Source organism: Gymnodraco acuticeps, unplaced genomic scaffold, assembly GCF_902827175.1.
Source record: "Gymnodraco acuticeps unplaced genomic scaffold, fGymAcu1.1, whole genome shotgun sequence".
In the NCBI taxonomy this organism is placed as follows: Eukaryota; Metazoa; Chordata; class Actinopteri; order Perciformes; family Bathydraconidae; genus Gymnodraco; species Gymnodraco acuticeps.
In genome coordinates this window covers 1,648,690-1,664,281 of record NW_022992130.1, presented here as the reverse complement: position 1 = coordinate 1,664,281, position 15,592 = coordinate 1,648,690, and the positions used below count along the sequence as shown (strand labels likewise).

At 42.7% G+C, this 15,592-nt stretch overlaps 1 protein-coding gene across 1 annotated transcript; it reads right to left on the bottom strand.

Annotated features, from left to right (window-relative positions):
* Positions 1–236: 236 nt before the first annotated feature.
* On the bottom strand, positions 237–10,459 carry chst3a (carbohydrate (chondroitin 6) sulfotransferase 3a). Its single transcript, XM_034203714.1, has 4 exons — positions 10,007–10,459; positions 6,907–7,066; positions 5,858–6,409; positions 237–1,951 (listed from the first exon to the last, which is right to left on the bottom strand). The coding sequence occupies exons 2-4, from the start codon at positions 6,984–6,986 to the stop codon at positions 1,255–1,257; spliced, it is 1,329 nt and encodes a 442-aa protein (XP_034059605.1). The 5' UTR covers positions 6,987–7,066; positions 10,007–10,459; the 3' UTR covers positions 237–1,254.
* Between the last annotated feature and the right edge of the window lie 5,133 nt (positions 10,460–15,592).

Genomic DNA, 15,592 nt, shown 5'->3' with positions numbered 1-15,592 from the left:
GCAGCACAGCAGTTTCAGCCGTGCCTCAGCCAAGCAGAACACAATGCTACCATTGAGCTAGAGCCACAGTGGATACCTTTATATACCATCAAGAGTGACAGTTCACACAGCAGTACCTGGGTTTCACTTAAAGTAAAAGGCCACCTTAAAACAGTTACAATTTTATATTTTTGTTGTGACCATAACCGTTAACACACATTAAACTCACGACTAAAAAGCCTTTCGACTTTTGCAGGTTTTATTCATTCTGGTGATTTTATTTCTCTGATTTGTAAAGTAATTAAAACATCTCTTTGCACAAGAATGTTCCCTGTGACACATAGGATATCAGTGCAGGAGCTGCTTCGGTTAAATAATACCTAAACTGTGTCCTTAGAGGATAGGAGGCAGCACTGGAAAATGCATTACTGCTGTGGATACTTTCTTTTGGGAAAAACTACACTCGGTTGTTAAAGACACATGTTGGTATCTGAAGTAAGATATCAATATATCTACTAATTTTATCTCACCTAATGAGTTTTATATATCCATCTAGATTAGCTTCTTCATTATGATATATTGAGAATTGCTTTAAATGGCATTTGGTTAATTACATCTAAGACCATACTGTACTTGCACACAGAGTACTTTTTGTGGAGATGTATCAATACTCCTTGTGAAGACACCACAAAATGCCACATTCATTTCACCTGAGTCGGATATGTAAAGCTCTATTAAAGCACACCAGGTCTAAACTAAAGTGATCTATCAGTTGATATATATCAAAATATACATTGAACTAGACAAATGTAAGCACTAGCGTCATGAACGATGAACAGAAACAACTTATTTCTCAGACACACACACAAAGTTAACACACATCACCATCATTTCACTTTTGTAGATGATCAACTATCAATCAAATATTACATAATAATCCCTTTCAAGTCAGGCTTGACATCTAAGCCTTTTTTTTAATTTAAAACTACATTTAAAGCGTCAAGTAAAGCTTAAATACCAGGCCTCTCAGTGAACGCAGAACACAAATAAATACTTCTCTTTCTTAAGTGGCTCTTCATTTGTATCAATGAGGCACATCATTGGTGAGAGTGAATATTATTGTATGGCCAATAGCTTACTGTCCCAAGTAAAACATGTTGTGTCTCCTGGCACCTTTGCATACTAGTTTTGGTCTGTGCAATAATGTCTTTTCCTGGTTTGGATCCATTGCATGAAATGTTTTCCAGATTCTCAGCTTCATTTTTTACCTCTGAATTAAAGAAAGAGCTTCTCTTCGAGTAAACTGATGGATTTATTCATCAGTGTCTTTTCATCATCCACAAACCTGTATCCAAACAGCTCCATTGTGGGTCCACACACCCTCTGCACTACCTGAGCCAGTGTGAAGGGAATGCTGAATCTCCATTTCTCTGCCTGCTCTGATGAGTTCTTCTGGGTGGAATAAATCCCGCTAGCTTCCTGCATGGTCTGTGTGTTCCTCAGGATCCACTCCCGAGCTTGGGGACTGAATGGTATCCCTGTGAACCTGTACATCTCCTCTGCCTTCTGCATGGGGTAGCGGGCAATATCCTCATAGCGCACCAACATGTAGCGTCTCCTCAGCCAGCGAGGTTGGCTCAGTCCCACCTCTGCTGACATCCTAATCTGGTCGCAGTTTGCTTTGAGCCTCTTTACCTCCTCGTCATCTTCGGGCACCTGGCCGTCCTGCGCCCAGGTCTTCCACGTCTGGTACTTCGAAGAGAAAGCCACCATGCGTGATGCTAAGATGGCCCGTGGATCTCGGACAAGCTGGATAATTCTAACGTCCAGACGGCGATCCTCCACTAAAGGCTGCAACGTGTCCAGCTGGCGCACACGGACAGTCTTAACGGCGTGGTGCTGCTTCGAAAGGCAGGAATCAGTTGCAAGGGTCAAGTTCAGCGGCCCACAGCGACGAGTCTTACAGTGAAACCTAAAAAAATAAGGAAGTGGTAGAGATTTGTATGATAACATATTTTTCTATGGTTGCAAAGAGAGAGGATTTTTTTCAGGTGACTAGGTTTACACTTACATGGTATGATATGATAAGCATGATTAAGAATGCGCATGGAACTCTGTTGGCTGAATTTGTAAGTATAAAAGATGATCAATGATTCTTTAAAATAAGATCAAAGGTACAAGACAGTGGACATAAAAAGGTGAAGGGGTGAGGTCAACCACTAAAAGGACTCACTAAAATGATGTATTTAAGTGTCTTGTTTTGCAAAACATTACAAGAGTATTGTACATGCAACTACTATGTACAAACTTAAATACATTCAAAGTCAATATTCAGTGAATTCAGCAACTATTGTGCTTTGTTCCAAATGTAGGGATCATACGTCGTATTTAGAGCAATTCATTTACCAAATTGAAGAAAACAAATAAATTCAAGTCAGGGGTAACATAACATAACCTATAATCATTTTCATCCATCCATCCATCCATCTTCTCCCGCTTATCCGTGGTCGGGTCGCGGGGGTAGCATTTCCAGCAGAGAGCCCCAAACTTTCTTTTCCCTGGCGACATCAACCAGCTCTGACTGGGGGATCCCAAGGCGCTCCCAGGCCAGCGAAGAGATATAATCCCTCCACCTGGTCCTAGGTCTACCCCTTGGTCTCTTCCCAGCTGGACGTGCCTGGAACACCTCCCTAGGGAGGCGCCCAGGTGGCATCCTAACTAGGTGCCCGAACCACCTCAACTGGCTCCTTTCGACGCGAAGGAGGAGCGGCTCAACTCCGAGTCCCTCCCTGATGACCGAACTTCTCACCTTATCCCTAAGGGAGACACCAGCCACCCTGCGGAGAAAACCCATCTCGGCCGCTTGTATCCGCGATCTCGTTCTTTCGGTCATGACCCATCCTTCATGACCATAGGTGAGGGTAGGAACGAAAATGGCCCGGTAGACAGAGAGCTTTGCCTTCTGGCTCAGCTCCCTTTTCGTCACAACGGTGCGGTAAAGCGACTGCAGTACCGCTCCCGCTGCTCCGATTCTCCGGCCCATCTCACGCTCCATTGTTCCCTCACTCGAGAACAAGACCCCGAGATACTTGAACTCCTTCACTTGGGGTAAGGACTCATTCCCTACTTGAAGTGGACAGTCCATCGGTTTCCTGCTGAGAACCATGGCCTCAGATTTGGAGGTGCTGATCCTCATCCCAGCCGCTTCACACTCGGTTGCGAACCGATCCAGTGAGTGCTGAAGGTCGCAGACCGATGAAGCCATTAGAATCACATCATCTGCAAAAAGCAGTGTTGCAATCCTTAGTCCACCGAACTGCAGACCCCCTCCCCCATGACTACGCCTCGAAATCCGATCCATGTATATTACAAACAGGATTGGTGACAAAGCGCAGCCCTGGCGGAGGCCAACCCTCACCGGAAATGGGTCCGACTTACTGCCGAGGACCCGGACACAGCTCTCGCTTTGGGAGTACAGAGATTGGATGGCCCTGAGTAGAGACCCCCTCACCCCATACTCCCGCAGCACCTCCCACAGTAACTCCCTGGGAACTCGGTCATACGCCTTCTCCAAGTCTACAAAACACATGTAGACCGGATAAGTGTACTCCCAGGCCCCCTCCAGGATCCTTGCGAGAGTAAAAAGCTGATCCGTCGTTCCACGACCAGGACGGAATCCGCATTGTTCCTCCTCAATCTGAGGTTCGACAATCGGCCTGACCCTCCTTTCGAGTACCTTAGAGTAAACTTTCCCGGGAAGGCTGAGTAGTGTGATGCCTCTGTAATTGGCACACACCCTCTGATCCCCCTTTTTAAAAAGGGGAACCACCACCCCGGTCTGCCACTCCTTCGGTACCGTTTCCGACTTCCACGCAACGTTGATGAGACGTGTCAACCATGACAGTCCCTCAACACCCAGAGCCTTCAGCATTTCTGGGCGGATCTCATCCACCCCCGGGGCTTTGCCACTGTGGAGTTGTTTGACGACCTCAGTGACCTCCCCCCGGGAGATTGGTGTTGATCCCCCGTCATACTCCAGCTCTGCCTCTAACATAGAGGGCGGAGTTGTCGGGTTCAGGAGTTCCTCAAAGTGTTCCTTCCAACGCCCTAACACTCCATCAGTTGAGGTCAACAACGTCCCATCCTTACTGTACACAGCTTGGATGGTTCCCTGCTTCCCCCTCCTGAGGTGTCGGACAGTTTTCCAGAACAACTTTGGTGCCGCCCGAAAGTCCTTCTCCATGTCTTCTCCGAACTTCTCCCACACCCGCTGCTTTGCCTCGGCCACGGATGAGGCTGCTGCCCTTCGGGCCTGTCGGTACCTTGCAACTGCCTCGGGAGTCCCCCGGGATAACAAATCCCTGAAGGCCTCCTTCTTCAGTCGGACGGCTTCCCTGACCACCGGCGTCCACCAGGAGGTTCGAGGGTTACCGCCCCTTGAGGCACCTAGGACCTTGAGACCACAGCTCCCCGCCGCGGCTTCGGCAATAGAGGCTTTGAACACCGACCACTCTGGTTCAATGTCCCCAACCTCCACAGGAATGCCCGAAAAGCTCCGCCGGAGGTGTGAGTTGAAGGCCTCCTCCAGACGTTCCCAGTTCACCCGAACTACACGTTTGGGCTTACCAGGTCTATCCAGAGGCTTCCCCCGCCACTCGACCCAACTCACCACCAGATGGTGATCAGTTGACAACTCCGCCCCTCTCTTTACCCGAGTGTCCAAAACATACGGCCTCAGGTCCGATGATACGATAACGAAATCGTTCATGGACCTTCTGCCTAGGGTGCTCTGGTACCACGTACACTTATGAGCATCCTTATGTTCGAACATGTTGTTTGTTATGGCCAATCCATGACTAGCACAGAAGTCCAGTAACAAACCACCACTCCGGTTCAGATCAGGGGGGCCATTCCTCCCAATCACGCCCCTCCAAGTGTCTCCATCATTGCCCACATGTGTGTTGAAGTCTCCCAGCAAGATGAAAGAGTCCCCTTCAGGAGCCCCATACAGGACTCTTTCCAGGGTCTCCAAGAAGGCCGTATACTCTGAACTGCTGTTGGGTGCATAAGCACACACAACAGTCAGAGTTTTCCCCCCCATAACCCGCAGGCGTAGGGATGCGACCCTCTCGTCCACTGGGGTAAACTCCAACAACGAAGCACCTAACCGGGGACTTGTGAGTATCCCCACACCCGCCCGGCGCCTCACACCTTGAGCAACTCCGGAGAAGAATAGAGTCCAACCCCTATCCAGAAGTAAGGTTCCAGAGCCGACGCTGTGCGTAGAGGTGAGCCCAACCAGATCCAACTGGTAACGCTCCACCTCCCGCACAAGCTCCGGCTCCTTCCCCCCCAGAGAGGTGACGTTCCACGTCCCCAAAGCCAGCTTCTGTCGCCCGGGTCTGGTCCGTCGAGACCCTCCGCTTTCACTGCCACCCTTCTGGCAGCGCACCCGACCCCATCGATGTTTCCCGTAGGTGGTGGGCCCGCGGGACGGAGAAGCGGAGGTGTTGCCGACGTTGCCTTTTCGGGCTGGGCCCGGCCGGGCTCCGTGGCAAGCCCGGCCACCAGACGCTCGCCGACGAGTCCTCCTTCTGGGCCTGGCTCCAGAAGGGGACCCCGGGCTTCCTCCGGGCCGGGTATCCTCACTTCTTGTGTCGTCTTTCATGAGGTCTTTTGAACAATGAATCAATTTTGAATAATCATTTTACAGTATCTAAATCTAAACTTAAAACTAAACTAATGCCGACAGTGTTAAATAAAATACTGCCCCTCCCCCTTTGCAACTGTGTTACAGTTCAATGTTGGTTCCTTTTCAAAATTCAACCAATATCGTAAGCTTGATCAAAACAGTGAATATCAAGAGGATATACAATACCTTTCAAAAACATATTTGACTACAGGACTGCAGACAGATTCTTCACAGAGGGATAAACTAGACTCTCTGCGGAAAAGAGCCGGGGTGACGTGGTCCTTAGGTGGGGGGGCGATGTACTTCTCAAGGAGAGAGAAATCACACAGGAAGAGCCCCTGGAGCACATCCCGGTAGATTCCTGACAACACTGTCCCGTTGTTTGACTCTGAGGCCGTGGTCAGCATGCGCTCGACGTGCCACAAAGGCTCAAACAGGTAGAACATGTCCTCCCCGTGTTGGTTGAAAAGTTCCCCAACAAATGAGGAACCTGTCCGTGTTGTAGCCAAGAGTAATATGTGCTTACGGCCACCGCTGAAGCTGTACGTGCCTAAATCATCTAGTTCTTCCTCTTCTTGCTCCTCAGAGAGACTTGAGTTGTACCCAACTGTACCGATGAGTTTAGAGAGCAGCATTTTCAGCATCATCAGGGAGCCATTTTGTGTTATGTTGCTATAATCCAGTGGAGGCTGTGGGGTCTGCTGTGGGGCCTGCCTCTGGATCAGTTTATCAGAGAATCTGTTGAGACAGAAACGCCTGATAAGTATAAACACATAAGATATGTCTTATATTTAGCTGACACATACAGTACATGAAGCCACCGTATGTTTGACTCATAGCAGGAGAATCACAACATTGGTCTAAACACACGTGAAAAGAATAGTTTGATATTATGGGAAACACATTTGTTTGCTTTCTTTTTGAGAGTTATATGTGAAGATCACTATCATGTCTGTGCATTTCATTCAAAGCTACAGGCAGTGGTCAGTTAGCTTAGCTTAGCATAAATAATGTAAACAGGTGGGAGCTGTTAGCCAGGCTTTGTCCAGAAGTAATACAAATATTGCTCATCTCTCAGAGACAGTTCAGAACAACAACCAGTATAGCGTGTAATTTTAACATTTAGTATTGTACTAAACAAAGAAACAAGGAAGCTGTAACATGTTAATCAGTGAGCTCTAGAAGTGTCCGATAAAGTTCTTACATTACAGATTACTGACTCTTTTTTCTCTTACCTTGACAGGATGTTGCTTTCCTTTTCAATGATGACCAGGGCCACGATACAGATGAAGACAATTGCATATTTGGTCTTCATTCTTGAGTTCTGGCTTTGTAATTGGACGTCTAGAGTATAGTCTGTGTGTTGCTCATAGCTTGTCAGGCTAAAGCTTCATTCTGCAAAAAGAAAAAGGCACTTTAGTTAAGGCAGAGTTTGCAAAACAGATGTGATTCTTGGTTTATAATGACATATATCATAATCATGGGTATATATATATATACAGCTGAATATGAAGACAAAAACAATGTAATTTCATGAAATCATACAACAATCATGTTGGATTATGCTTTAGACATAACAAAAAGTATAAGAGAAATACAAAACAGACAACTAAATTCAGACATAAATTCAGCTAGTGTGTATTTAAAACCATCCTTTGCTTTTATCAGAATCCTGAGAAATGTTGAGCAGTTTATACAATGCAAAGCTTTTTTAAACTTGGTCGCCTCATTTCTTAGAAACCTCAAAAAAGAGTGTTTCTTTTTGGTGGGGCTGGGGTCAGGAATAAAGAAGAAGACGGATTGAGAGTGAGGGAGTTAATGTAAACAGTGCAGGTTTCACCGACAGCAAACACAGTGGAACTCTTTCACATGGCAGAGGACAGAGCCGCTGTATATTTAACATGAAGCAATTTCAAGAAGTGGGTGTGATAATAAATTGCTCCATCTTCCAGGTAAATTCATCAGTATCATTTTTGTGAAGTTTGTGTTAGGATCTGTCTGTGTTGTAGTTTTGTATGTCTGGTTATGGGTATTTTCATCCTTGTATATTGTCTGGTCCTTCTTCCTGTGTTTTTCCTCCCGTCGTTAGTTTCCCTGGTGTGTCTAGTTGTCTGATTGTTTTCACCTGTGGCCCTTGTGTTTCTCCTCCCCTGCCCGGCTGTGTCTCGTCTTGTGATTACCACTTCCTGTATTTAGTCTTGTCTCTTCCTGTGTTCAGTGTCGGTTCGTCTTGTGTTTTGAGTAAACTGCGGTGAGTGTTCTGTTCTGTCTCTGTTTATGGTATATTTGTAGCCTTGAAATAAAGGAGTTATTTTCGTTATATCTGCATTTGGGTCCTGATTCCTGCACACCGTAACAGTTTGTCCACATTGTGAAGTCACCATCAAGCGCAAGCCTCAACATGTTGACTGGGATATGATTTCCTGATAAAAAAGTGTATAAGGAAAGAGATCTAAGGAAAGTCAGAGCTTGACAGTATCATAACTAAATCATCATCAACTGTAGTAGCATCATTCCAATCCTTTGGGTGTATATGGGAGGCTGTGGCTCAGTGGCTGTGTGCTGGACTTCGAATCAGGGGATAGCAAGTTCGAGTCCCACTGCAGTCAGCATGTCGTTGTGTCCTTGGGCAAGACACTTCACCCCAATTTGCTCCTGTGGGGATTGTCCACAGTATTGAGTATGTAAGTAGTCGCTTTGGATAAAAGTGTCTAACAAGTGACATGTAATGTATTGTGTTACTGTGCCCGATAATAGGCTATCATTGGACCTGCACTCATAAATATTAAGGGGGAATCAGTAAAGAAGACAACCCACAATAATGTCACTATATCAGCCCGCATGTGGTTTGTTGCTCCACTGAAACCCTTAGGAACAAATGAACTGCTTGGATATAACTTACAACCATGGATTACAACAGATTTCTTAATTATTATTTTGTTGTTGCTGAAAAAGAAATGTAGACTATGCATGCCTACCGTCAACACACACACATAATTTGGACCTGTCAGGACAGTGAATAATTTCTAGCATATCATTACTGGAAAAATAAACAGTTTTGTGGAGTGATTGTGTGCTCTGTAAGTAAATATCACCCAATTATCTGAGCTTAATACGCCATAGCCGTCAAACTGTCAGGCTGAAGCACTAGAGATGAGCACTTTTACATATTCAAGAGTCACTGGAGCGTTGGGCAAATCTGACTATCTGCTCAAGCAGAAACACACATCACTCTGTTTATCATCTCACTACAAATTACATTAATGGCTGCCGTCAAAGCCTTGAAGCAAAATCTCATGGAGACGCTGAAAGCCAAATTCCCACTGAATGCTAAGCTGTTCATCCAGGGGTTTTAGTGTAAACAATGAGCTATCACAGGCAAATACTGAAACCGTTATAATATATAGTGTTCTGCCTGTTTTACATTTCAATGTGATTGATTGATATTAGTTCGGATGCCGTTTGGAAATAAAAAAACATTTATTTCCTTTCAGATATAGTACTGTATATATTATATTATCCTCAACTTAATAGCTCTTAACATTTCAAGTTTGACAAAAGTGTGCACCTGATAACCTCACTATAGTAAACGCCTTTGTTTTCTTAAATCGAAACAACAAAAAGGGTTTGGAGGGGATGTTTTGTTTCACTAATCTGCTATCTTTGGCACTACCCTTGTACAAGGGTAGTGCCAAAGACATACAAACTAAAGTCTAAAAGATCACACAAGATGTGTGTGTGAAGACAGATAGACAACAAGTGGGCAGACTTGGTTCAAGGATGATGAAGATCATATATCAAAGATCATCTATACATAAGCTTCAGAATTGCTCTAAATGGACCTTGATGGATGCGTGTGTGTGTGTTTATTCTATAGCAGTCATTAGGGGGGAGGGGACATCCAATTCAGGAGCCTTTTCAACACCCCCACAACTGAACCAGAATGATAATGAATACTTCTGCATATTATTTATCTATAATGCCCTGAAACGAGTGTCTTTCAAATGATCACAATCTGAAAAAATGTAAAAACCTATATGACCAACTCACATATTCAATAGGAACACATATTGATTATTTTGGACTACATGGCAGTATCCCTATCTGGAATCTCCATTATACCTGCATCACACACGGACACATCACACATGTATGGTTTAGCAGCACAGGGAATAGTAATCATTTTTCAGCATACATGTAGAGCGTTTTTCGGGCATGCCAGCAGGATGTTTACAAGCGTTACCGTGTGCTGGTGGCTCGGTGGGTTATATTTGTTGTTACGCTTTGAGTCATTTCCTCACAAAATGTGGTGATGTTCGCGTAGCATATACAAACCTCAAGCTGATCTCTCTCTGCAATCGAGCGAAAACGTCCCGAGTCTTGCGAGAAATAGTGTCGTCCGCTTCGTAGCATCTTGCTGCATTGTGTCGGACAAGGACACACTGCTTCATTGTATGCTCGGACGCGGGCTGCTCTTCTCTGCCGAATGAATGAGAAGCAGCGCGGAGGCATGGACGTCTTGCTGAAAAACCGACATAAAGGAGTGCGTAACGGACCGCAAGCGAGGATGTTTGTTCATTTAACTTTTGATGTAATGTTGATCAATTTAAAAAAAACGTGTTTTGCTATTGTTTTTTAGGGTTCCCCCGACTACCTGAAAAATAAACAAGCACCGATTCGCCTTTTTTTGTAGAAAGTAACATATCTCCAAACTTTGTCTCCAACTTTGTCCATGTGCCGGTGCCCACTGTTGGAGGAGCGAGCTGACTGGAGCCACGCTTCACGTCACAGCTCTTTTTCCGTGGGACATCCTGTGCTAGCAAGGTCACGTGATCCCCCAAAACACCCTGCAATTATATATAAAAACCCCCCTTGTTTCAGGAAGTGCCGCCAGAATATAAAGTCCATGACACACTGTTGACGTAATTTTAATCACATGTAATTATATGTTGTGAATTTTGCAGCCTCATATTTAGTTTAACTGACAATAGGCTAGCCTGTTTATCATGGAATTATTGTCATAAAATAATACAATGTCCATGCATTCCTCATTCATATGTACACATTTAGATGATGATGAAACTACAAACAACAATAAGAACATATTTTTTATTTCTAGTAACTGAACACCCTTTACCTTGATTCTGACTCGCCCCCAAATTCCTTTGCTTTCAGTTTTGATTTATACATTTCTTCATACCTTTTTATAACTTACAACCTGACTGCACAAATAGAGCCCTTTATATTTTAGGAAAGTAAGTGAATATCTATAAGGGCAGTGAGCAAAAATAATTCAAGATTCCAGAGCTTTATTGTCATTGTTAGGGCACAACGAAATGTCTTTTGTGATGGTCATGTAGGTGCAATATAGAATACAATACAAATAAGAATAAAATAAAGGAAGCAAACCTTAAAAGCTAATAATAGAGAGACATAAATAGGATAATAATAAATAAATACAGCTAAAATAACTTCACTAAACATGATCAAGCACTAATATGTTCAGGTGTGGATTGCACATGTATATCTCAGCCTGTGGAGACATCAGATGTCAGCAGGTTTATGGCAGTTACTTGGGACGATCTATTTTGTTGGCTATGTTCGGGGCCTTAATTATATATTGTATTGTATTATCAGCGTAAATGCTACACTCCATCCATAGTTCCAGTTAAATAAATACATTTCTTAACACTATTTAACTTATGCACTCATACACATTTATTTTGTCCACCAGCAGTGTTTGAACACTTGGGGGGCAGCAGTGTAAAAGAATATAGAGGACTGGAGCAGCGTATCAGAGAGGGATTGTCTGCACAAGAGGCCAACATGATGTGTGGCAGCATACTTTTAAATTAATCAACAACACACATTTAATGCACATAATAAAGTCTTATGAATAAATGTTTTCATGAGCTCCACTTTTTAGATTTGGTTTTACAATTTAACATCAATTTTATTTTATATAATCATATTTATAGCTTTTTACTCGATTTGCATACATTTATCAAACTGTTGCACACAGTTTATTTATTTTGTTTTACAAATTGTGCATATTGCTACAACGACAACCCCTCATAGAGCCTCAACGTTTTGTTGAAATCTTAGTAAGACCTATAAAACAGGACTCATGGTCATAAATGATCTTACAACTTTTGCAGCTGTTGTGGTCATTTCAAACCCCCGATGAATCCTGCAGAAATAGTGTGTCATGTCTTTTGGGATTTTGCACGATTCATGACTCTGTGTTCCCTCTGCTAGCACTCACTGAGGTTTATTAAATGAAAAGGCTGTTAACCTACAGTATACTCTACATGGAGAGATTAAAGGAGTGACCTAGTTCTTTAGTGGACCAGGACTAAAAGCGAACCTCTGCCCTTGGCAAACCGCACTAGAGATTATCAATAATAATCCAAAATGGTAAAGCTGAATTGGGTATCTTGACAACAGGTGCTATAACAGACAGAGTGATCCTGTAGTGACACAAGCACTGTGGGCCACATATCATTAAAAGTTTCCCTTTCTATTTTTGACCTGGCAAACAATTGTTTTCATTTTGGATGTGGTCTTGGACCATTTCATTGACACTGAACATTTTGAAAATGGAAAAGAAATGGAGAAAACATCATTGATATAGTTTTTCTTCTCATATGATGTGAACGTTTTTTGGAATATTTGGGATACTTGTAATCCGAAATGTTCTTGATATGCGGCAATGAGCATTATTTGGTCGTCCACATGTTCAAACTAATTATACTTGCAGCATTCCCTTTTAACATTACTTTTTGTTGAATGGCCAAAAATGTGCTCTAAACCTCAACCTCATAACTTTATAACATACAACCTTTTTCTCATAAATGAATTCCATGTTATTTGTAGTGAAGTACATTTACAGTTTTCAGCTATAACTGACCATATTTTTTTTATTATTTGTAACTTATTAGGCTACTTATTTTATTTGTAGTTTCTATAATGTACTAGTCAATGTTTATGAGACTTTTTTCATTATATATATTTTTTTTAACTAATAAGGGGTGACCCATTGAGATCATGGTCTACTGTTTTATTTTTTAAAGATCATGTCCAATTTTATCTTAAACTACTGTATCCACTTATTCTCAAACAAAAGGCAAGGCAAGGCCTCTTAATTTAGAACACATTTCATATTGTGTATTTGTGGGGAATGTGGCCCAGGGGATAAATAAATCCCTTTCATGCATGAATTATGAAAGCCTCAGTCAGGATTTTTTTTACCAAGTGTTATTTGCTCTTGGTGCATGAAAAACAAGATTTGAACTTTTTTTTTTTTAATCTAGTTTTTTCAAAGAGATTTTTATATGTCCACTCAGGTGGACAGTATGCGTTCAAGGTTTGAACTGAAGAGATGTACATTTAGAAAAAATGATAAATAAAGATGTGCAAACTTAAAATTACATTATAATAACATAAGTATATTGATTTACGGCCCAAATAGATATTGCAGATGAAGTATTTTCAAGAATAACCAGGGCCAGGGGCCAATTTGAGGCCCCACGCACAGTTATTTGATGAGTGCTAGCCTCGCAGCGGCGAAACCGTGCCGCGCCACCCTAATTGCGCCACATAAGCGCATAGGTGTGCCTCAGATGAGGCCCCCCTCCGCAAGGTGTGGCCCCCTCCACAAGGTGAGGCCCCACACAGTCTGCATGATCTGCCTGTAGGGAAGGACGGCCCTGGGAACAACAGCAGCAGTACCAGTACGAATTGTAGTTGAAATATAGCCAGTGATGCATGACGTCCACTGTAGTGGACAGGTGGTTAATCATGATTTCCTGCAAACATAACATCAATACTTTGATAATTTATGAATTATATGATTCCTTAGTTGTTACTTGATGTCACCACCTTTTTTATACCTGCAGGGGACGCTTTCCATAAAAGGATTGGCAAGATATAGATGGGTGACTTGGTCCATGTGGCTTTCTGTCGTCCATCTTGGTTTAGAGCAGGGGCGGATCTACGGGGGGCAAGGGGGGCAGCTGCCCCCCCCCCCCCCCCACTGTAGAGCCTTGCCCCCCCAGCTGCCCCCCTAACTTTTGTTTCCCTAAAACTGTACTAAAACAAACCTACACTATTTCCACAAGCTTCTCAAGCAACAAAACAAGCATTACATTAGTTCTAAGTGAATCATTTTAAATATAATTTTAGGCCCGTTAAAAACGCAGCTACGGCCCTGCATTAAACTGCGGAGTGGCGTTCACACAGACCGCGGCTCACACAGCTGCAGAGAGGGAGCGAGCTGTCCCAGCACCTATGGATCAGCTTCCCCTGGGAGCATTTCCCTTTCCACTAGTTTTGTTTTTACTAAGGACGAGAGCTTGAAACTAAATATTAATAAAACGCTGCCGTTTGAATCGATAGCGTTTAACAGACGGACGCTGTTTGAGGCGTTACGTTACAAAATACTACGCAAACAGCGTTAGCTGGGAGATCGATCACTTTGCTAAACTACGCGGTAGCCTACTATTATATCCACGTAAACTACACATCACAGCCATGAGGCCAGATCAATGAAACCAGGATACATCGTTTACCGTAAAAACTGGATCCAAACACAGCTGCCTGTGTGCGCTTGATCAATACTTTCTGATGTAATATTTATGATATGCTACATATTAGCTAGGCTACATGGCCCTAACGTGTAAAGTTATACAAGCATTTGTACCAGTGCTTTTCACAAGTAGACTCTTGCAGGCCAGAGTATAGGAGTGATTCAACAACAACAAAAAGACATATGAGAAGTGATCAGGACGAACAGAAAGAGGAAAAGGAAAAGAGAGATGAAGAGACCAGGAGGGTCAGAGCAGGAGGAAGAGGAGGAGATGAAGAGACCAGGAGGGTCAGAGCGGGAGGAAGAGGAGGAGATGAAGACATTAGTGAAGAAGAAGAAATATATGTGAGGAATAAAGATGAAGTATCAGAAAGAGGGCCAGAGGCAGGGATCAGGAGGCAGAGGAAACTCCAGCTGGACCACATGGTATGTTCTTATTCTCCTTACATATTCCATTACAGCAGCACAATCTAGCAGCTCTTAGTATTGACAAATATTGATTGAAATGTGTTGCTGCACAGGTCACCTGTAGCTCTCTGAAGAGATGGGTGATGTCATTTGTGTACTTAATTATAATTAAGTACTTACAGTATGCAGAATTCTGAGTATTCTCTGAATCGGGTGCCTTTTGGGTCTTTATATCTTTGAAAAATGAAACCGAAATGTTTGGTCATAACATCTGGTAGTGGACTACTTACATTTTCCCACCTCAGGCACAAAAAATAAATAATTACTAGGAATTTCCTTGAAAAAATAGGGTTGAAGTTTTTGACAAAAAGTAGGCATGAGACCTTGTTTAGCTAAGATATGGCACCACGTGGAAATCAAGGACATTACAAAATTGTAATATTTTGCAAAACTATTGTTTATTTCTGTAATAAACAATTATTTACTATTAATAATTCATACAACATAGTTGAAATGTTGAGCTTGTCAATCTTAATCTGAAAATACAAAAACTGAAATATAGGTAAGAGAAGAAAGTGAAACTTTTGTGATGTAATTCCCTCAATGCAGATCACACATGGACTGATCCATTATTTTAATAGGAGGGTAAATGATATGGCGTGACGGGGTTGAAACAAACTGAGGGACAATATTGCAATTTCATAGATAATTTTGATAATTGATAATTGATTTTTGATCAGTTAAAGTTGACAAGCATATGATTATATTAGCAGCAACATTTTGGGATAATTGGCCATTTTGATTTGTTTAATATTAAATTAATATGTAATAATGCTTAGTGAGGACATGCAAATATGTCTGTAAGACAACCAATTTTTTTTAAAACAAAATATATATTTAATTTTACATTGTAATGCAAAACAACC